General features: G+C 39.7%; 1 protein-coding gene across 1 annotated transcript in view; it reads right to left on the bottom strand.

Moving 5' to 3' along the window:
- dym (dymeclin) overlaps positions 1 to 22,172 on the bottom strand; it is a 51,301-nt gene that overhangs the window by 22,924 nt on the left and 6,205 nt on the right. Inside the window, exons 6-14 of the mRNA XM_044333731.1 lie at positions 21,714 to 21,786; positions 19,375 to 19,500; positions 18,052 to 18,191; positions 12,135 to 12,320; positions 11,799 to 11,977; positions 9,981 to 10,106; positions 9,738 to 9,851; positions 9,382 to 9,476; positions 5,847 to 5,946 (exon numbers count right to left, since the gene is read on the bottom strand). Of these exons, the coding sequence (XP_044189666.1) occupies positions 5,847 to 5,946; positions 9,382 to 9,476; positions 9,738 to 9,851; positions 9,981 to 10,106; positions 11,799 to 11,977; positions 12,135 to 12,320; positions 18,052 to 18,191; positions 19,375 to 19,500; positions 21,714 to 21,786 (1,139 nt within the window). The remainder of the gene's footprint in view (positions 1 to 5,846; positions 5,947 to 9,381; positions 9,477 to 9,737; positions 9,852 to 9,980; positions 10,107 to 11,798; positions 11,978 to 12,134; positions 12,321 to 18,051; positions 18,192 to 19,374; positions 19,501 to 21,713; positions 21,787 to 22,172) is intronic.

Genomic DNA, 22,172 nt, shown 5'->3' with positions numbered 1-22,172 from the left:
TCACTTCCCCAAAATTAAGGCGAGTAACACCAGAGCAAGTTTTCAACTGCTCTGCCACATCTACCACTACTGAAAGAGGAAAGGAGAGCCAGAGATCAAGGAGACAAAGGAGTCGGCACGATGAGACAGCAATCCTTCTTTTGGATGTCGCATCTCTCAAACCTCAATCTCAAATGACGGACCTTAGTCAGTGTGCCAGGTCATTATAACTGTCCAGATAAGAAATGCTATGCATGAGGATTTATGTAAATGTCAGTTTAAGATTCACACTGATGGCAGAGGGTAGAATGAAATGGCTGGTCAGCTAATGTTTATCTTACCGATAACATTTGTAACCGTTAACTCATGTATTGTGTTACTTTCTTCTCACATTTGCTGCTGCATTAAACATTTAACTAGCCGTTTATTTTTCATCTACAGTCTCATTCCTCTTCTGATAGGAACAAATGAGCTATATATTTGATTAACATTTACGCTATGTTCAAAGACAGTTCAAGCCCTAATTGTCACACACACACATTTAGAAATCACACAGGACAAAAATAAACGGTCCTTAGTCAAACTCACTGCTGTATAATGGCGCAGTGCTGTTGTTTAAATCACATCTTTTAGACTTTTATGAAGTAATCTGATCAGAGGAGCTAGCTTAGCTGAGTGAACCAAAAGACAAGCTAACGTTAGCTTGCTAATATCTGACATGACACAGAGAAAAAAAACATACTAAACCTCAAATTACAAAACTTTATGCCAATACAGTTCGACTAAATGACCAAATAACGATGGTTTACCCAGCATAATTGGATATTTCCCTCTTGCTGTAAACTGCGTGAATACAACTTATTCTAAAACACGAATATTGCTCCAGATATGCAGATAGAAATAAAACAATGTCAGAACCACATTCACAAAGTATTGGCAGTTAAGTGTTTTTTTATATTATATCTATGCCACACTTAATTTCAAATAAATACAAACAAGACTAAGACTCTACAACCATGCTAGCAGCTTTATGGGGTTGTACTAATAGGGACAGTGATGCTTTGAGCTAAATGACAAGTTTAGCATAATAACATGCTCACAATAACAATGCTAACATGTTTAGCGCATATTATGTTTACCATGTTCACCATCTTAATTTAGCGTGTTAGCATGCCAACACTAATTAGCACTAACTTCCTGAGGCTGATGGGAATGCCAATAGTTTGCAGGAATTGCGTCATGAACAAAATCACCAAAGCAGGGCTCAAAATTAGCAAAAAGTTAATTTTGAACCCTGCCAAAGTTAACACTATTTATACTGAGGTACACATGAATGTGTGTACATGGCAATCCATCCAATAGTTGTTGAAATATTCCAGTCGGGACCAAAGGGGTGCCATGCATAATGCTGCTAGAGTGGCTAATGAATTAAAAAAAAAAAAACTTAGGGAAGATTTCACATAGACTTGCAAACACATGACAAGGTTGCACACTGTATGAAAACAGTCAGACATAAAGCCAGACTGGAAGGTCCCTTTCCCTTTGAACGGCACAACACAACAGGCCTTATCAAACACTGAAAATCACCATGTTTACTACCAAAGACATGAGAAAAACTGATTATGCTCTTTTGTGTGGGTGCACATAAAACCTAACTACTGTCCAAGACACAATTAAGCTGAATGTATATCTCTTGGTGGGTGTATGTGGGCAAATGCTCAGGGGGTAAACAACACAATATGTTCCTTTTCATTTAGAGATGTAAATAAAGCTAAACATTGACTTCTAGATGCGGATAGCAGACACAGGAACCCTTGTAGACATGGGAACCAATGTCACACTGAGTTAGTATAGTCTAAGCTCAAGGATAACGGCGGTATCAGAAAAGTTGACCAGTTCTGTCGTAAAACTCTATGACCCAGACTAGATGTCTGACACTATTCTTGGAAAAAAGACCCTCATTGTGAAATTCCCATGAAATAATAATACTAGAATTCTGCCTTGCGCCCTTGAGCAACACACTGACTCTTCAAAAGTAGGAGTGTTGTTGCGTAGCAGGCCTCACACTTTGACCTTCCACTGCATGTTTTTGTCTTATTATTGTTGTCGTAACTATTATATTCGCTCTGAACACACTCTCCTATGAGAACATGTGGCTGGACTGATATCTTTAATGATGGCAATGTAATTTCTCTTATGTTTTTCTTTTCTGTTTTCAGTCATATATTGTGTGCGATTATGCACGTGTGTGTAAATAAAATAGAACATTAAAATAAGCCCTGAAGGAAGGATGCATCAAAACAAAGCTGGATAATTGCATTTTACATGTTTTTATGTGTGTGTGTGTGTGTGTGTTTACGTGTGTCTATGGATGTCTGTTTGTAAGGGGCTTCATCAGACAGTCGCTACATGGTTGAAGGAGCACTCAAATATACTCATGTTTCCCCAACACCTAAGGGCATCTGTGGGGACCTACTAATAGCCTACATCTTCAACCCCCAAATGCACAGACACGCACACGCACACACAAATATGTTCACACACACTTATCCAGAACCATGCAAATCTAATGAGACAGCCAGACTGAGACCTAGACAGACAAACCTGAAGGCAAAGGTGCCTGAACACAAATACAATTATACATAGTCAACAACATGCACTCATCGGTCAGGTGTGACTATTGGGATCCATAGATAGTTTATTGCATTGGGACAACATTATGATTAATTTATTGCTTCAAGCTCCACCACTTAGCTACTGCTGTGGTGCTATTAAGATTTCAATTTCAGATTAACACTGATCTTTCAGAGAAATTTCAATATTACTTTGGTACCAGTGTGACTGATTTTAATATTCAATTTCATAAATGTTCAATACTTTCATCAAATATTATCCTACAAGTGGAAATGCTTTCAATGCAAATTAAACATGGGGGATGTGGGCTGCAAAAATAATGAGAAGAAGACAAAGGATTGGAGCAGACAGAGCTGAAGTCTGTCACTTGACAGTGGGCCTGCAGCAACAAACCTTTAGATTTTATACTTTCCAGGGGCTGAAAACGTCAAAAAAAGCATCAAACAGTGCCCCGCATCCTAAACTGGCTGATATTACTGCTGCCATAAGCCAAATACGGAGTTGCCTCTTTTACAGTAGAAAAAAAGGGAGGCATCAAAAAATGTTTCAAAATCCATGATAGAGAAGATGCTACAAAGCAGACCAAAGCATGTGTGGTAGCACATTATACATTATTATTATATTAATAATGATTTAAAATTATAATTTAGATAATCAATAATTAATTTAAGTGACTTATTAAATAAAATTACAAAACATTTGCTGGTTATGGTTCAGAATTGAATTTCTGTGATGACTTGCTTGCTTTTCAAGCCATAATAAAATATTCTTTGTCACAGTCATGATGACTGATGACAGTCACCATGACTGTCATCATAACTGTTGGGTAAAGTCAGGTGTAGTCAGAAATGAGCAGTGATGTCACGATGTACTCACACCGTGGAGTACACTTTTACATCACTGCAGCAAGGTGAGAAGTTAAGTGACTCTTTAAAGACTGACATTTTATGTATGAGTCAAACAATTTTACTTTAATACTGATGGCAGTGGGGTAGAAATAAATGGCTGGTCAGCTTGTATTTGCTTTTCAAAATCACTATAAAATGTAAATAATCTGGATTATTTCCTCATTGATTGCAAATCAGACCCCTTAAAGTTTGCTTATCAAGCTGGTAAAGGTGTGGTGGATGCAACACCCTTCATTCTCAAGAGTGTGTAATAGCACCTCAAGAAACCCTAATCTCATGTGAGACTTTTATTCACTGATTTCTCTTTGACTTTTAACAACAAGCAGCCTCATTTTGATTGAGCGACTTGCTTCTTATTTTACATTACCTGATCAGCTTTTGATGCTAGTTTTAGATTTTCTAACGGACAGAATCCAGCAGGTTTTGGTGAATGGACATATGTCCAACACCAAGGTCTCAAATACAGGCTCATCCCAAGGGTTGTATCCTGCCCCCCCCTCCACCCACCATGCTTTTTTATTATGTATACAGACAGCTGCAGGACTTCTCAAGAGGACAACTATCTTGTGAAATTCTCTGACGACACTGCCCTATTGTCTCTTCTCCAGGGCTCGGAGCCAGATCCTGGTTGTGCCCTACCTGCCTTTGTTAAATGGTGTGATGTTAACTTTGTCAACCTTAATGTATCAAAAACTAAGGAATTAACCATTGATTTCATGCAGAATAGTGACAAACCAAAAGCTAGCATTATACATGGCGAGGATGTTCAAATTGTCAACACATATAACTCAACTAAAGTAAACACAGTCAGTTGTCAAGTTTGGACAACAAAGAACTCACTTGATGCTGAAGCTAAACTCTTTTCATGTCTGTGATACTATTTTATGTAAATTTTTATCAATCATTCATAGAAAGTCTTCCAACTTTCTCATTTATTTGCTGGTTTAATGGGTTGTCTGTGAAGGACAAGAATAGCCCAAATCGTATTGTGAAAGCCTGTTCCAAGATAATTGGAGCCCAGCAAAGAGACTTGTGCTCCCTCTGGGAGAAACAGGTGGCCCAGAAAGCAAAAGGAATTATCAGCCAATCTGACCATGTTCTGTCCAGTGAATTCACTGTAATGCCTTTAGGCTGGCGTTATAATGTGCCCCTTAGGAGAACAAACCGCTACTGTAAGTCTTTCATTCCTTCCGCTATCAGGCTACTAAACGCCGACAGTAGTCATTTTAAATGACTGTTTCATTCCTTTAAACTTGATTATTTATATGAATTATAACAAAACATTTCATTTATTTACTACTGCTCATTGTTTCCTTGTATTGACCCATGCATGTTGATCTGTTGCCTCTGACATATAACTACCTTGCCTGTGAGTTTTGGAGTTGTGTGTGTGGACTGGGTAAGCTGCGGATGAACTGCCCTTCTTGGGATCAATAAAGTTGTCTGAATCTGAATTTTGGGAAATACACTTATTGGCTTTCTTGCCGACATTTAAATGAGAAGATTGATACCACCCTCATGTCTGTATGCTATATGAAGCTACAGCCAGCAGTTGGTTGGCTTAGTTTAGCACAAAGACTAGAAACAGGAGGAAACAACTAGCCTGGCACTGTCAGAAGGAAACAAAATCCTGCTACCGGCGCCTCTAAAGCTCAGCTATTAGCATGTTATAACTCATTTGTTTAATCTGTACATAAATTGATGTGTAAAAATTACAATTTGTGGTCTTACTGGGCGTTATGTGCAGGAATACTTCTTGGCTGGGAAGTCATTGCGCCTGGCCAAGAAACAGTCCTGCACATAAGCCCCTGGCTAGCTGTTTCCCCCTGTTTCCAGTCTTTATGCTAAACTAAGCAGCTGCTGGCTATGGCAATCATATTTAATGGACAGACATGAAAGTGATAGCAATCTTCTCATCTAACTTTCAAGAGGGAAAATAACCACATTTCCAAAGAGTTGAACCGTTTCATTAAGGTTATATTTTGGGCTACTGTAACAAATAATGTATCATTAAATGAAAAACAAATCAATTCATTGATGGTTACATTTTTTGTTGCAGTCTCAAGATCAAAAATTTAAAATGCTAAACCTGACAATACAAAGGTCAAAATTCAACCACTTTGGGCTCTTCTTATTACTTTTCCTCAAAACTGGTCTGCCTGTTTATCCCTAGGGACTTTAACCTCACACTAAATCGTCACACATAATAAACTTTCAAATTATGCATGTCTACTACTGTACCTTATCAAAGTACAAATAATTTGGCAACCACCAATAAACCAAATGCAAACTGTGTGTGTGTGTGTGTGTGTGTGTGTTACTCACATAGTCGGGCAAGGCTGTGTTATCTCCCTGTCTGCCTCTCAGACTCTGTGTTGCCTGCTCCAAAACCTTGTTGTGCTTTTTGGAAAGCAAAGCAAATAAACTGCAGGAGAGATACAAAGAGAGAGGAAAGGAGTGAGAGTAGTAATGACAGATGAATGATACACTAAAATACGCAGTCGTCATATTGCACATGTTGACCTGTAATTTATGTCCCTTAAATACTCAAATAGTGGCCTTTACTTACCTCAAGTAAAGAGAGAGGCCTTTATTTAAAAACAGATTACTATTAGAAAACGGGCTTGTTTTGCTCTGTAAATGAGGCCTTTAAAATAACGAGTAATAATGAGTCTTGCAACAACAAAATAATCATGAAATTTATGTGTAAAAATAAAAATTACACTTAATTTACAATCACAACTCCTGTGATCTGGCTTATATTTGCCCGACAGGTCACACAGCCTTAATTACTTTGTGAGAATTTCCAGTATTTCCAGTAGTAGGTGACAGCCTTCCATTTGACCCAGTGGCTCATAGACTTGCTTTAACCTTACTGTATGTTGTTTGTGTCTGTAGAGATGCTGTATGTGAGGAGATTACATGATTGCACAGACATACATCAAGAGTCATAGAGTCTGCTTGGGCAACCTTGGATTGTAGCAATAGTGTTAGTCAGTGCACACACACACAAACACACACCATTAATGACACAGTGTTCATGTCACAGTAAACTGATTCATTCAACATGTGTGGTCATGCAAGAGACTTGACAGAAGACACATTTTCACAAGATTTTCTACGTTCAGCTTTGAGTACCTCCAGTGCAAAGAACACACAATAATTAGTAGTGTGATTAAAAAAACGTTAAATCTAATTTAATATATTGGTAGTATTTCTTTCATTAGTCATCATATTAACTACAGAAGCACATGAAGTGAGTGACCTTCTGTTTTTAATAAAACCTTTCAATGGTCTTGCTGGGCTCTCATATTTTTTTGTGTTCTCCAATGGAAAAAAAATGCAGAATAAACTAGATTCAATGACAGCAAAAGACTTGGGAAAAGCAAGAACAGACTTCAGCTAAGCCCTTTAGAGCTGCACCTGTTCACCTGTCGGCACTGGAAAACACACATACATACACAAAATCTATCAGCATTCTTTATCTTTAGCTAAATGGCCAAATAGAGCTATTTGAACAGCTATGAAGAGATCTACTTGTTACCTACAGACTGCTTAATAGGACCTGTTGTACTATTTAGTCGGTTTTTTTCTATTTCAAATGAGAGACCACCGAGCAAGCTCCCACGGGGACCCTCGCCCACAATAACGCAGTGTAACTAGCTGTTCTGTCCGTTCCCCTCACTTATGCTGAGGCAGTAATTGTGATGTCACAAAAGGATCTTTTATGTACACATCTTAAACTCAGATTTAAGGTGAGCCCAGAGAAACTTTGGTCCTTTTGCAGATGAACTTGAAAACAAATTCTGCACAGTGAGGGTCAAACTTCCAAATGAAGTAACAATAAGCTAAACATATTTTTGAGTGGAGGGGGACTTTAAAGGGTGATATGCAATGATGGCTTTCTGATGGAGCTACGCTGCTCAGGTACTGCAACATCGAGCTATATTTGAAAAAAAACTATTTCAGGCTTTATCACATATTCCCTTTGGTGATACACCAATTTTTCCACTTTTTTTTTTTTTTTTTTTTTACAATGGATGGAAATGTACCTAAAGTTCAATCAGTTGACTGTGGACTACTGAAAACTAGGCTGTGTCTGTTGAATCCGCAGACATCAAAGTAATCAGTGAATGAAAAGACACGAGCCGAGAGGAAACTGTGGATGGGCAAGAGACAGAGGAAATATTGATGGAGACAGAGGATAAATACAAAACAATAGAAAAAGATATGGGGTGGTGGCGGGCGGAATATTACCCACTACTGTGTGTAAATAAACAGCACCAGCCGCCACTCTCTCTCGGAGTCAATTAAGGAGCAGAGTTCAAGGCTTCCTGGTTGAAATTTGGAAATTCCTGGCAGGAAATTCCCTTTATCTTGCCTGCCAGCCAGCCAGCCAGCCAGTTAGTTAGTTAGTTTAGCCCAACCCAGGCCATCATAATCATCATCATTATCATCAGACATGGAGTCAGTTGCTCAACATTACGACAAGACAGACAAGTACACATTCACAGACAGTGTTCCTTTCTGACTCAAAGCACCAGAGACTCACAGATATAGAGAAAGACACAGGCAGCGAGATAAGAGGAATCCTTGTGTGTGCGTGAATGTGTGCACGTCTTCAGGGAAGGAAACATTCCTTCCTGTGTGCCTGAAGTTAACAAACAGACATGAATGACTTTATGCTTGTGTGTGTGTGTCTGTTTGTGTGTGTGGTTTGGACCTTCGCCTCGCAAGTCTTCCGTCTCCTCATGGGCCAAACCCTTTCCCTCAATTCCCTCACGTTACATAATGTTCTTCTCTACACAAGCACACCACTCTTTCAATATTTAATGCCTTAGTCTCTTCTGCTGCAGCCACTGTCAAGTTACTACAACAATAAATATTTTGTGCTGATTCAACATGAATCATTAACATTAATGAGTTTGTTTTTGTGTGAATTAGAATTTCCACTCTTGTGTTTGGGCTATTTTGTGTCTCTCTCTTTTGGCTTCTTTGTTTGCCTCCCATGCATTTTTTTAAAAATCTAGTGAAGAAGGTCAAGTCCTGAAGAAGCAGCAATTTAAAAAATTGAAATAGATTTCAGCGAAAAATGTCAGACAGCGCATCACCTTCGTGGGCAACAGCTCTAATTTAAGCAATCTTATTTTACATAGTCTGCCAAAAAGGAAGCACTTCAGCACAGTTTAGAGTTGGTAGGGTTGAGTGATGTGTTAATATTGACTGTAGGATGATATAAAGTGGTCTACCATTAGAGATTTTAGCATTTAACATCTTTAAATATATTAGACCATGGTAGCAAATGTTGCAAATCAATTAGCAGGACTTTTTTTAGTGACAAAATTAGATTTTTGTACACATTTTGTTTCATAATTGTGATGACCTATTTTGATTTATCATCCATTTTATTCACTGAATTATCAAAAAAAACATTTCTGTCTGGTTATTTCATCCAGGAACAGTTTCTCAATTTATTATATAATGATGTGCATTGATATTGTGATATAAAATTACATATACTGAGAATTGTATCCATATCACCCATCCCTGGTTGGTGGATATAAAGACTATGAAAAAACTATGAAGGTCAAGACAGAGATTCTAATTTAAACCATTAAAGATAAAAATCAAATGTCAAAACATACTCAATAAAAACAGACTTGGTTATGTGTTGTTTTAAGCCGCTATTAATATTCTGCCAAAGAATACATTCATATGCATAATAAGACAAGAGCTGGGATAGGTCGTATAGAAAATGGATGGATAGATGGAAGAAAATAGATACCATCTAACATTTTCTATCATCCTCTGTTCTGTTCTGTGTGGATTTTCAAATTGTACACCTGCAGTATGTCCTCACCTGATGATGCGCTGGGCAGCATACTGGTGGAGACACCGAAACTGTGCTGACATGTTTGCGAGTGCGGCCAGACAGTTGGTGTGGAGGTACTTATCCTAGAGAGGGTGGATGCACACATAAACACACACAAACACACACATACACACACACACAATGATGATCTTGTTAAACTTCAAGTCACTCATTTTCATCTTTACAGTTCTACCATGACAAATGCTGTATGTGGATGTTACTTATTTATGTGATAAATTACTATTTAGACATATAAATGTGCCTATAGCGGATGGATTTTTGTATACACATCATGTTTGCAAATGCACAAAGTGTGTGAGTGTCTGCATGTATGTGCAGCTTACCCTTGTCCGGGTCATATTGAACTGGATGGTGCGGATGACCACCAGGATGAGCAAACTGCCAAGTGATATCTCTGTCAACGACCTCTCTGTGTACCATGAGATGTTCTTCAATACCTGAGGGAATGAGAAAGAGAGAAACGGGACACGAATGAGGAATAATTTACTATAATCCCAGCAATTGCAGATAATTGAGGGTTGCAGTGCCGACGTGAACGGTGTGTATTAAACTCGGTGTCTACCCACCACCTCATGAATGGAGCGATTGAAGGCGTCGTCTTCTGTAAGGATGAGGAGAATGATGAGGGCCATGTAGACATGATGAGAATTTCTGTCTTCCACGTGGTAAAGGATCTCGAGGATGGGCAACACCTGAGAGGAACAGTGAGAGAGGAAGAGGAAGGGCTGAGCATGTGCGATAACATTTATTAGATCCGTGTTACAAGACTTCTGACTTTGTGTGCATGGGCATTTGTCTGAAGATAAAAAATGAGTCATGTATTTGCCACAGCCCTGCAAATTCAACAGTTACATTCCTCCATTCCTAATTTTGGTGCTTGACTATAGGGGAGTCCGAATCTATGGATTTTCTGGCTATATGTGGGCAAGGCCTTGGAGGCGGCATGAGGGGGCAAACTGCAGAAGCAATAGATGAAAAAATGAAGAGCTGAATACACACTCGAAAATGCATTCAGAGGGACAAAAGCCATTAAAATCATATAATTAGTATGACTGCATACAGTACAGTCCTGTTTCCACCTGTGGAGCTAACAGAGTACCAAGTCAAACAGACAAAAAAAAAAACAGGAAAAACTGCACTTCAGATATCTTTTCACACTTTTTTGAGAGCTCTGAACCGTGACTGCTAAACTAAAAGGTGGAGACGGATGTGACAATCAGACGCAGCACGCGGAACAGATGGTGAAAGTGTGCAAAAGATTTTACTCTCAGAATCACACTGTCAGAGTGACAGCAGTGAGTGGCTAGCATAGCGAGTGACGAACACACACAGTTGCAGTGTTAGCTCATTACGCTCTTGTGCGGTGGTGCTTTATTGTTCAGTAGAGAAGTAGCAGTACTCATTAGTACCCCCCCCCCTACATGATGAGCTCAATCTAGATCTGCTAATGATGGTATTTTATTGTAGATGCTATATGGGGGAAAAAATAGAGAATACACAGAAAGGTCATACTGACAGGGATTTAATTGACCTACAGTTTCAAAACCTGCACATGTTTGGCTATAGTCTTGAATTTATAGCATTTTTCTGTTGTTAGCGGTTCAGATGTTGTTTTCTCAACTCTCTAACCATGGCACAAAGGCTTGACAGATACCATTTAACTCTAACTTCCACACATTAATATGTCAACACATGTCAGAAACCCCTGAAAAATGATAATCACAATGCACAGTACAATCACATTATTTGGATAATTCGCCATAAGACCACATTATTTTGTGCTACGCTGTGTGAAAAAGTCTAATTTGTGAACGTGTACCATCTGACATGCTGAGCTAAAAGCTTGAAATCCATTCAGTAAATGCCCCAGTACATTCACTCTGCTATAAACAATAACTGGCACTGTCCCACATGAGTAGAACAGCACCAGCTGCCACTGCATACATCTTCACTGTTTACTGAGCCATAGCACTGGTCCTACATGAAACAATGTTACGGCCAAACCCATTTCCGTAAGATTTTAAAAGACTATACTTGAGTATTTGCAATTCCACTAGTAATTGCTTTTCTTAACCGATGTCCAAGTTAAGCTGTATGTGTCTATTATTGTACACAGGTCTCTCTTGAAGGAGATTATGATCTCAATGGAAGGAAGGAAGGAAGGAAGGAAGGAAGGAAAGAAGGAACTCTATAAAATGTTTTGTTGAGAATTACCTAATCACACTCTTATTCATTTTAATAGTGTTGTTTGCTTTTGCTTTGATAAAAAAAAAAAACCCTAAAATGCCAGATTCAGAAAGGAATAAATGTACATGCATTTGTGCACCACGCTCTGTAAATGAACAACAAAATCAAAGCGTCTTTGTTGCTTCGTTCCTACCCACCAGATTGTCCATGTCGGTTCTGGAGAGCATGTACGTCCTCATGTTGGCGTTCTGATGAAGCAGCGTGTAGAGCAGTAGTGTGGCCTGATCTGAGCGCTGCTGCTCACACAGCGCTGTGTACAGACTGTTGAAATTGATTTGGAAAGTGTGAGGTTGTTCCACAGGCAGCGACGATGTGTCTACATGGGCAGAAGCAATTATAATCAGAATTAGTGGATCGTATTCTGGCGCAGTTCGTACATATAAACGACATATTCTCAGCAGCAACTACAATATGCAATAAAAAAAATGTACAACAGATTAAAATAAATAATATGTCAACTGTGCATATATTACCTTGTGTGTTTCTGAAACAAGTGATAGCCTGGCGGTATGGGTTGGGCCAATCAGGCCCGTCTGTCAGATTGGCTAAGACCAGAAGTAACAAAAGGCTCTGATTGGACAAAGGTAAGGGGTTGTGTTCCTGGTCCATCCCTGCTTTGCTGCCAGCTCCGCCTAATGTGAAGACACTCCACAGACCACCTGAAGACACAACAGACACACAGGTAAACACACAAGTGCAGCATTACTATATATGATTTTTATTTCTGTTGAATTATTTCTGTTACTTATTTGTTATTAATTTTCTTTTCAACTAGAAGAAATATTTCATGTCAATTGTCTCACATTACAGTGAGTAGATTTAAGACAGGCCTGAGAACTGCAGCTCTCATTTTCAGTACAACAGATGGGTAATCTGTGTAGGATCCAGTAATGAAGAGCAGTCAGGTTGTGTATGTCAACCTTTTTATAGAAAGCACTAGAGTCATTCTCATAACTGATTTACGCTTCATAGGGGGAAAAAATGAGTATGTGCAGCCAGACTGATGTAATCAAGGCCAAAATGGGCACAATGGAGTCACGCACAGTGGTTTGCAGCACCTGAAATTTGAAACAACATAGACGGCGCCAGAGAACAAAGAGAAACTAGAACTACTGGCCAACTGGAGCCGTGTTCGTTTTTCTTGTTGGGGGGGATGAGAGAGGGAGAGCCGAATTTCCTACGAAGCCGCTGAAGTGCTGGTGCTTTCAGGCGTCATGTGAAGCACGAGAAGCATGAGCAACAAGGTACACAGATGACATTCTCTGGCTCCTGCACGTCTAGCTGCACAGAATGCATGAACCGAAGCACCAGTGAGAGGCAGCGCGGCGGGTGGGTTGTAGGTCCACACTGATCAAGCTACTGAAATTGAGGAGAAGCCAAGTAGATCTGTTGCCATCTAGTGGCGAAGGATAGAAGAGCAGGACATTCTCTCTCCTTGTTGAAGAATAATGTCACTAAGTCATCCTGATCCATTCGACTATGACACAATCATTTCATCTGTTTACTTGGTTGCTGACCCATAAAAGATGTCAGACAAGCGAAAAAGGAGATGCTGGTTCAAAACATTATGTGCAAGGACCTCCTATTACATTAAACAGTAAAAGTTTTAAACCATTTCATATACTTTCCCTTGTGAAGAGTTTCTTTTCAACAGCTTGTGACTGTTTTAAATTGTTAGTAACATCTATGGTTTATATGTTGGTCTGCCCTTAAATTCACTAATGGCTAGTAAAGAGCTACTCCCAGCATTTGTGTTTACAACTGTGTGTGCAATTCCAGAGAGGAGTTTATATTTCAACAAGAGGACATCAACAAGCTGCATCCACAACAGAAAGAAAACCCCCGAGCAACAAATGACATCATTTGTACTGGTCATTCTCCCCTAATTTCTGTCTCTCTCTCCACACACACGATAGTCTTTCTTCCCTCTACTGCACAGAGAGAGGAATGAGTGTGAGAGAGTGTGAGAGAAAACTAAATCTGGGGAGAGAGAGAGAAAGAGAGAGAGAAAGACAGAGAGAGAGAGAGAGAGAGAGAGAGGGCCAAGTTGTGACGGAGCCCTGTTCATCTCATCACTGGCACCAGAGTGACTGGCCCGACAGTGTCAGAGTACCCGGTCTGGCAGCCACATTTCCTGTACTCTCGCACTCACATTCGCAGAGCTCTATTTTACCTTAGTGGGTGCTGTTTGTTATCCATCTGGCTCAGCTCCCTCTGCCTGTCTGCCTGCCGACCACATAAACCCAATAATGCTACACTGCTTAGGCTGCTCGGGCCCTGGCCGGCCGCCCAGTGGAAAAAGAGGAGGAGGACATGAAGAGGAGGAAAGGGAAGGGGAAAGTGAGGAAAAGAGAAGGTCACACACGGACATAGAAGCTGGCACGCAGAATTTGGGCTTCGGGACTCGGTGGCAGTGAAGGCATCGTATTGTGAGACATGCGACGCAACTGCACCCACAAATTCCTACTTTAAAACTTTGCCGTATGAGCCTGTATCCACGACAACATTAAGAGTTGATCTTTCCACCTTTTTTTTAAACAAATGTCAACAAGTCTCTTAACAATATTTACACATAGCAAACGTCTATTAAAATCCATTAAAACAGGCTGAAAAACAGTGCATGATGCAAGTTTTCTGCAAAAGAAGATGAGCTTTAATGACTAATTTCTGCAGGATAGGTTAAACATCTGCTTTTCTGTTTCACCTGTGTCACCTGCAACATCCATTTGATCATGTGACCACCTCAGTAGGCCTGTGGAGACACTAGATACTGTAAGGGAGCTGAGGTGGGAAATCATTCCTCATAGTTATAGCTGAGAACATATGCTTCAGTGTAGACGGAGATACCGGGCGAACCGAGACAGACAAAATATGCTTCTTACTTATTTACTTGCATAACAGTGAATGAAATATGACATTAGGGCTTCGGGCCAGTGGCTTGGCCAAGTATGCAGACATAGACACACACACACACACACACACACACACACACACACACAAAGTATGCCGGACTCGTGATGATTATCCAAAAATGCACATGGGGAGACATGCTGTACAGACAATAAATAAACACACTCTTCTGATAATCCCACACAAATCAAAATATACTGTATGCTCAAAGAGCTTTTACCCAAACCCAATCCAAATCCCTGCTAAAAAAACAAAATACATACAACATATGAGAACACTCCACAGGCTTAGAATAATTTGGAAACAATTACTATAATCATATTAAAAAGCTAGCGCTAATATGTTCAATTAATCCTCTAATGACCTTTCCCAGGATATTTTACTGGTAAGTGTGCGATACTAACGAGGACCTTATACACATACATGTAGACATCACAAGGTGGGTAGTGTAGAGTAGTGTAGCAGAGAGGAGATGAAAGGAGAGTAGAGTAGAGAAGCGAGAGGAGAGGAGAGGAGAGGAGAGGAGAGGAGAGGAGAGGAGAGGAGAGGAGAAAAAGCTCTGAGTTGCCAGTCTGGGTGATAATCCCCCCTGCAGACGCTCGCTCAGACTCAGACAGCAGAGTGTGTAAAAGCAAGAGAGGAAGAGACATCCTACCCCCCCCCCCCCCCCTTTCCCCACACACACACACACATTAAAATGGCGACAGAAATCAAGCACTGTTTTTCTTTGACAATGACCAGTATTCAGATCTGGGGACCATCCAGCCTGTCTGTGAATCCAAGTGTGTAGGTATGAGTGATCTGACATCCAAATATGTTCTCCTCAAATAACATATGAGGACCAGTGATTCCTCAATAACAATGGGAATGTAAAGTATTCAGTATTCAGTCCAGTCCAGAAAATTTTGAGACCTTAACTTTATACTTACTTACTATTTTTGCCCACTGTTTTTGAACCTAGACAGAGATACCTACAGTTTCAGGAAGCTACTGGTTTCCATTATCATTGTCTGGGGTAATGCTGAATTAAAAGTCTGCATTGCATAACCTTGCAACAATAATGCAACTTTGACAAAAGTTAATGCAGACTTCATATCCACTGAGATGGATTACACAGGTCAAGAATGTTTCAGGGGGCCTACTAATTTATCATCATGCCACAAAGAATTTAATGGAAACCAATAGATGCCTGATAATTTGTAAGTGATTTATATTAAATTAGCCGATACATGCAAAACCACTGGTGTGGTCCTTTAAACGGTCACTCAAATGATTTTTTTTTTTTATTGCTGCTATAAAGTTGGGAGACTCACAAGAGGAAAATTAAAAGAAGATGGCTGAGATATCCTTGACTTTTTGTCCTTGCTATTGGTCGAGCTCAGAAAACATTGGATCCTACATTTCCCATACTGCCAATAGCCAATATCATCTATTTGTTAGACCATACCTGCCTGGTGAATGGTCAATTTGTAACATACTCTACCATGACATCATCCGGCTTATTTTCTCCGTCTTGACAAAGCTCCTCCAGAGCCACTGAGGACGGGACACGTACTAACCACTTATGTGTAAAATTCTCCTCTAATTAACTGAACATTTGCTCATGAGGCAAAGATCAAGAAATTCAGTTGATATTTATGGTACTGCAGAACAGCACTCATACATACACCCATTTTCCACATTTTTAATAAAATGTACTTGTTTGTATAGTCTGTCAATGGGCGATGACTGTGTGCATACGAGACAGAGAGACAGAGAAAGAAAACAAGTGTTTTGTTTCTGAGCTCTGGGCATAAGAGAGCTTGTGTCTCTGTTGGTCTGCGCGTGTGTGTATAAGGGAGGCGGCTGCAGACAGACAGGCTCTAGGGGATTACAGAACAGGACAGGGCACCATAACTCATCGGGCCGATCACTGGCCACAGACAGACAGGCTGGGTGCATGCTGATGGCTCACTGATAGGAATCTGCCACCAACAACCGACAAAGAGCATTTATCTGTGGGGGAAACCCATGGGCGCAGTCCTATTCTCACACTCAAACAAACATCCATTCAACATACAAACACAGAGCACACTACCAGTCTAACACACACATACTCTGTTAATTTTTGACTCATCACTTTCATCTACGTTGGCATGGATGTCAGCACGACTTGCACTTTGATTTCGCAGATTAGTCATATTTCTGGCTCCTTGGCTCTTTTAATTCTCTCTCTCTCTCTCTTGTAATTTGACTATCATTCCTATAATTTATGATGACATTTTTACTCTCTGATGATGATGAGATGTAATGTGGGAACGTGGTGACGTCACTAGAACATCAAGTTAAGATGTTAATCAATGCCAAATATCGATTATTAGCAATAGTTTAATAAATTCACAACAAAAGGTCCAACTTAAAGGTGCGGTGGGAAGAATTTAGCGGCATCTAGGGGAACAGACCTTGCAGAAATGGAATATACTACTCATAAGTATGTTTATATTATGTTATAATCACCTGAAAATAAGAATCATTGTGTTTTTGTTATTTTAGAATGAGCCCTTTATATCTACAGAGGAAGTGGGTCCCCTTCCACGGAGCCCGCCATGCTGCACCGCCATGTTTCTACAGTAGCCCAGAACGGACAAACCAAACACTCTAGAGAGGGCTTTTCGCGTTTTTCATGACCACCATCGGTTCTCCTACATGCTTGAAAGGTGACGGTGAGGGGAGAGGTATTCAACTGGTTGCAATCTGCAACCTCACCACTAGATGCCGCTAAATTCTTCACACTGGTCCTTTAAGCTACCAGTTGTTTTCAAAGCCTCAGCAGATAGAGTTGCACAGTTGGAGATGGTTTAGTTCGGTTATCATGTAACCTAAGTATGTAATTTCAGCCACGACATATGGTCAAAAGCTTTCGGAAATAACAAGTGAGTTGGATTTTTGTCAAACTGCTGTTTTCATGGTCAAGACTTATCGTTTAAGATCAATCAAACTAGATGTTGATAAGTTTTAATTGATTAATTGACTGTTTCAGCTCTACAACAAATAATCCAATAATAAGTCAGATTAAATTCAAACCGCAGTGTTACCATATTACAGTTTCTAAGCCATGTTATTTGAAAATGAAGGTGAATGCATCCAAAATGTCCATAATAATTATTCACTGCAATGAGAAACTGGATCTATGCCAAAGCTGAACCAGAATATAGCGCAGCGAAATCTAAAAGATGATTACAATGGACAGTTTAGGTAACCGTGTAAAACATTCATTCAAACTCAATTTTCAGTTTTAAAAATAAACACAAAATCACTGCGGATCTGTCCACTTGCATCCAAAGACCTCAGTAATTAGATTGGTGAGTAAAAAGCTGTCAGAGCAAATACAAATGATTGCCAAAATTATGATCTAGGTTGAAAAAATGGATTTTCCTTTTGCTCCTTTGTTATTGTTTCCTTTTATTTAGTTTGTGTGTGTGTGTATGTGTATACTCTTACTTGCCACCCCGGATGCCAGGCCGTAAAGCAGGCCGCCCTCAGCTTTCGGCTCAAAGATGTGGGTCGCTGGAGGTGGACATTTCTCCTGTCTGATGAAGTTGTAGAGCAGGGTCTTCACCAGCCGACTGGTTAAACACAAACTGGAGAAAAGAGACAAATGCAGAGTTAAAAATCAAAGAAATTTATGTATTTTTTATGTTTGACTCCACTTGAAACATCGCAGGACAGATTGACATCCTATTCTCAATCCACAGGTGTCCATATCAGGTGTCAGTTTGAGACTCTACTCTTCCTTCATCATATAAACTCTCTCTCAGTGACATACATATATAATTGGTTGTGTGTACAATATCCGATATCACTGTTTTGGTAATTTGACACAGCTTTGCTTTCTTGACAGACTAAATGGCAAAAACATTTTAGATAGCCCTCTAATCTGTTTTGCCTACATCAGCTACTTGGAAGCCTTTCTTCAGCTCAGTGGCAATTAATCCAAAGTGCTCTCATTCGGCTCTTATGCTGTGAGAGCCCTGAAAGAAAATTACTTTCATCCTCTGTCTAGTGCACCCATCTAAACTGCACTATGAGACTCAGTGGTACAGCATTAATCAACATTTATCAATATTCAAGATAAGAATGAACTAAAGAAAATTGGGTTCTCACCATTTCAAAGTACAGATCAACATCAGAATGTTGTTTTTACTTTTAATTAGCATTTAGTAAGTTATCTTATCGCCACGTTTTATTTTTTGCATTTTGAAGTTCATGGATGTTATTATCATTTAAAAAAACAGACTCGCTTGTTCACTTTCCCACGGAATCACAGACTACAAGGTCACAGCGGAGACAAAGGTCTCGGTTGAATAGACTTGTGTCTTTTTTTTTTCCCCCCTTTTCGTATCAACTGAATGACACATGAAGACACTGTTTGGAGCATGATGAGAATGTCTGGAAGCACAGAGACAGGCTAACGGTATTAGAGTCCAGATAGAGGAACAGTAGGCTGGATTACATGGTTTCACATTGACGTGGAGAGGTCCAAAATGATCTGTGTTCATTAAAAGTCGTCAACAGACTGTGGATGACCCAGTTACTAAGACGAGTGAGACTAAGTCATACATCAGTAGAGATTCCCGAAAATGATTCCACCTAAATGTTTGTTTACAACTCATATTTCTATCTTTACACAAAGTTGGTTTTACTGTTATGCTTAGAGTTAATGCACCAAACAGTAATTGTGATCATTAAAACTATGTGGCCCAACCAAATCATTAAGTCAATGGCAGTCCTCAGTGGACCACAAATGTGTGTGTGTGTCCTCACCATCGTCCCTTCATGATGTGCTGGTAGATTAATCCATCTCGAAGGATGTCTTTGTGGAACAGCTGGTAGGAGAAGAATACCAGCAGCGTGGTCACCGCTTCGAACAGGATGCTATAGGTGATGTCACTACAGGGACGGACAGATGCAAGCAGAGTTAATGTATAATCTTTGTATCACAAATTCATAGGTATAAATGGTATCTAGATGCGTTAATCCTTGAAGTATATGGATGATCTCTACGCATCACCTATTTATTGCTTTACATTTTAGGAAGCGGGTTATTTGCAGCTGTGATTCATATCTCCCTTGCAGTGTTGTTTACATTGACTTCACATTATAAAGGAGGTAGAAAGAACAATGTGATTCCTTGGTGGAAATTGGTCCCACTACAGAAGAGTATCCTTCCACTAAAGCCTGTTTACTAAACTTAACTCGTACCTGCTTCCTGACACATAACACGTACGCACAACAGCTTTAACTGAAATGACCTGACTTCAGACATGGGTCACTAGTGTTTTCTTTCCACTTTCACACACTCTCTGCCAATTATGAGTCACACTGAAAGATTATCACTTGTCTGAAAAAAAAAAAAAAATGAAAAACAATTTCCAGAAGCTCAAGTTGACATCTTCAAGTTGCTTGCCCAAAAATATTCTGTTTGCTATCACGGACGACTAAGAAAACCAGATAAATACACATTTTAGAACCAGCGAGTTTTTTGGCATTTTGCTTAAAAATGACTTAATTAATGATTAATAGATAACTCAATCAATTGATGAGTCCATTTACAGGAAATTAAGCACTTTTGATAATTGTTTCAGCTCTACACCTGTCAGTTGAAAAATGACCAGTGACAAAGATACAGCTAAAAAAAAACAGGACGTAAATGGAGAACAAATGGTGAAAAATGGTCTGTTTTTTTAGGTTATTAAATATTTTACAAAGTATTGCAAAAATAAGACTGCACATACATTGATTAGAGACATACATGATATATTTTAGTCTAAATCAGTACTTAATCTAACCGTACAGATTCTAGACTATCAATATGCATCAACTGCCTACCTGGAAAATTAGTAAAGAAAAAAAAATGCTGACATCTAGCTTTCTTGTAAAAATTAAGGTTACAATCAAAGTGCAGAAGTCTTTTAAGGATTTGGGGGAACTACACCAAAAGAATGGTAAGGTTCCCATCCAAACCAGGAGCACGTACAGAGGAAATGGGCCGAGAGCCACAAAGTGGTGAAGGGAAGAAAAACAGGGAGAGTCTTGAAGCTTGGAACAATGAATAATGTTGGAATACTGAACGCATTTATACAAGAGCCAGGGTTTGATGTCCGGAGACACAGAAGAGAAGGAGAGAGGAAGAGGGAGAGAGGAAGAAGAAGAAGAAGAGATCGGTTGACAAAGAGAGAGAGAGAGAGAGGAAGACGTCGAGATAACACAACGACAAACAAGAGAGAAAAGAGAAAGATGCTGCGTCATTTATCAGACGCTTACGCAAACTTATTATGATGCTCATGTGTAATGTAGGACCGCAAGGGAGATTTTCTCTGCTTCTACGTACGTTCTGTATCTTTGTTTGTCCCTCTGTGACAGACTGAGTGGCAGGCGGGAGACAATTCTGCCATTGATAAGTAAACACATGGAAACGTTCACTCATTAAAGCTGAGTGTGCTAGCGTGCACACCACCCACTGGGAGTAAAGGCTGATACCATTTTTCAATGTGCTCCTCTCCGGCTCATTGGCACCACTCCTGCTAATCCTACTCAACTTTCAAACCATTTCTCGTCTTCTTCCTATATGGCTACGGACTCTGGAAGTAAAACACACGGATGTCCGAGCCAAAGCGTGTCCCGTAATGGATTTCATCTCCTCTTGGTTAGTGTATCGAGGGGGTGAATGAGCAAACAGAGCACGCAAAGAGAAAAGTTTCACAAACTGCTTTTCATTAACTCAATGACTAACATCCTAGACAGATTAACAATGAACGAAAATGAATAAAAACAAGGAGATCAAACTAAGGGATGGACCGGACTGAGAAACCGCACAAGCCATTGATTTTTCCGAGTGATTATTACGCTTATAATATAATGTCAGACAAGAGATCTTGAGCAAATACCACTATGACATTATTAAATTGATGTGTAGGGGGAAATGTGAACAACCTGGTCATGTAAAATGTCTTTTTACAGTGTTGTATCTGAATCAGTCGTACATGTCTGACCTTTTTAGTGTACGGAAGATATGGTTGGATGTTTAATTCAACCTTACACACACACAAGCATCGATACATAGTACATAATCATAGATACACAAACAGCAGGGAGATACTTACAGCAGGGGCACTTCAACGATCAGGTGAATGAGGTTGGATAAGAGCTCCTCAAGGAGATCCTCATGGCCTGTTTCTATACAAAGGGTTAAGGACATTATTACAGAGAATTATTATAAAAGAAATACATCGCAGCTCTCTGCTCCCTCCGACTCCCAACCATCATTCCTGTTTCATGCTCACTGTGCAGAGCGAATGGCATTGAGTGAAATTAGCTCACTGGAATCTTCTTTTTACCGCTTTCAACAACTCAAAATTAGCACTGTATTATTTTGCAGACAAATCAGCAGAGATTGAAGGTATTTGAAAACAATCATCCAACAAAGCAGATATAAAACCAAATCCTGAGGGTCTGTAGGCAGCTGCAAGTGAGTGAATGTGTTTCTGTCTTTGTGGAAAATGTCCCAGTTCACGTATGTGAGTGAATACTGGTAGATATGTGAACCTGAGCATAGAATACAG

Source organism: Thunnus albacares, chromosome 18, assembly GCF_914725855.1.
Source record: "Thunnus albacares chromosome 18, fThuAlb1.1, whole genome shotgun sequence".
Classification (NCBI taxonomy): Eukaryota; Metazoa; Chordata; class Actinopteri; order Scombriformes; family Scombridae; genus Thunnus; species Thunnus albacares.
Note: the sequence above shows the minus strand (reverse complement) of the source record. Positions and strands in the feature narration are given on the sequence as shown.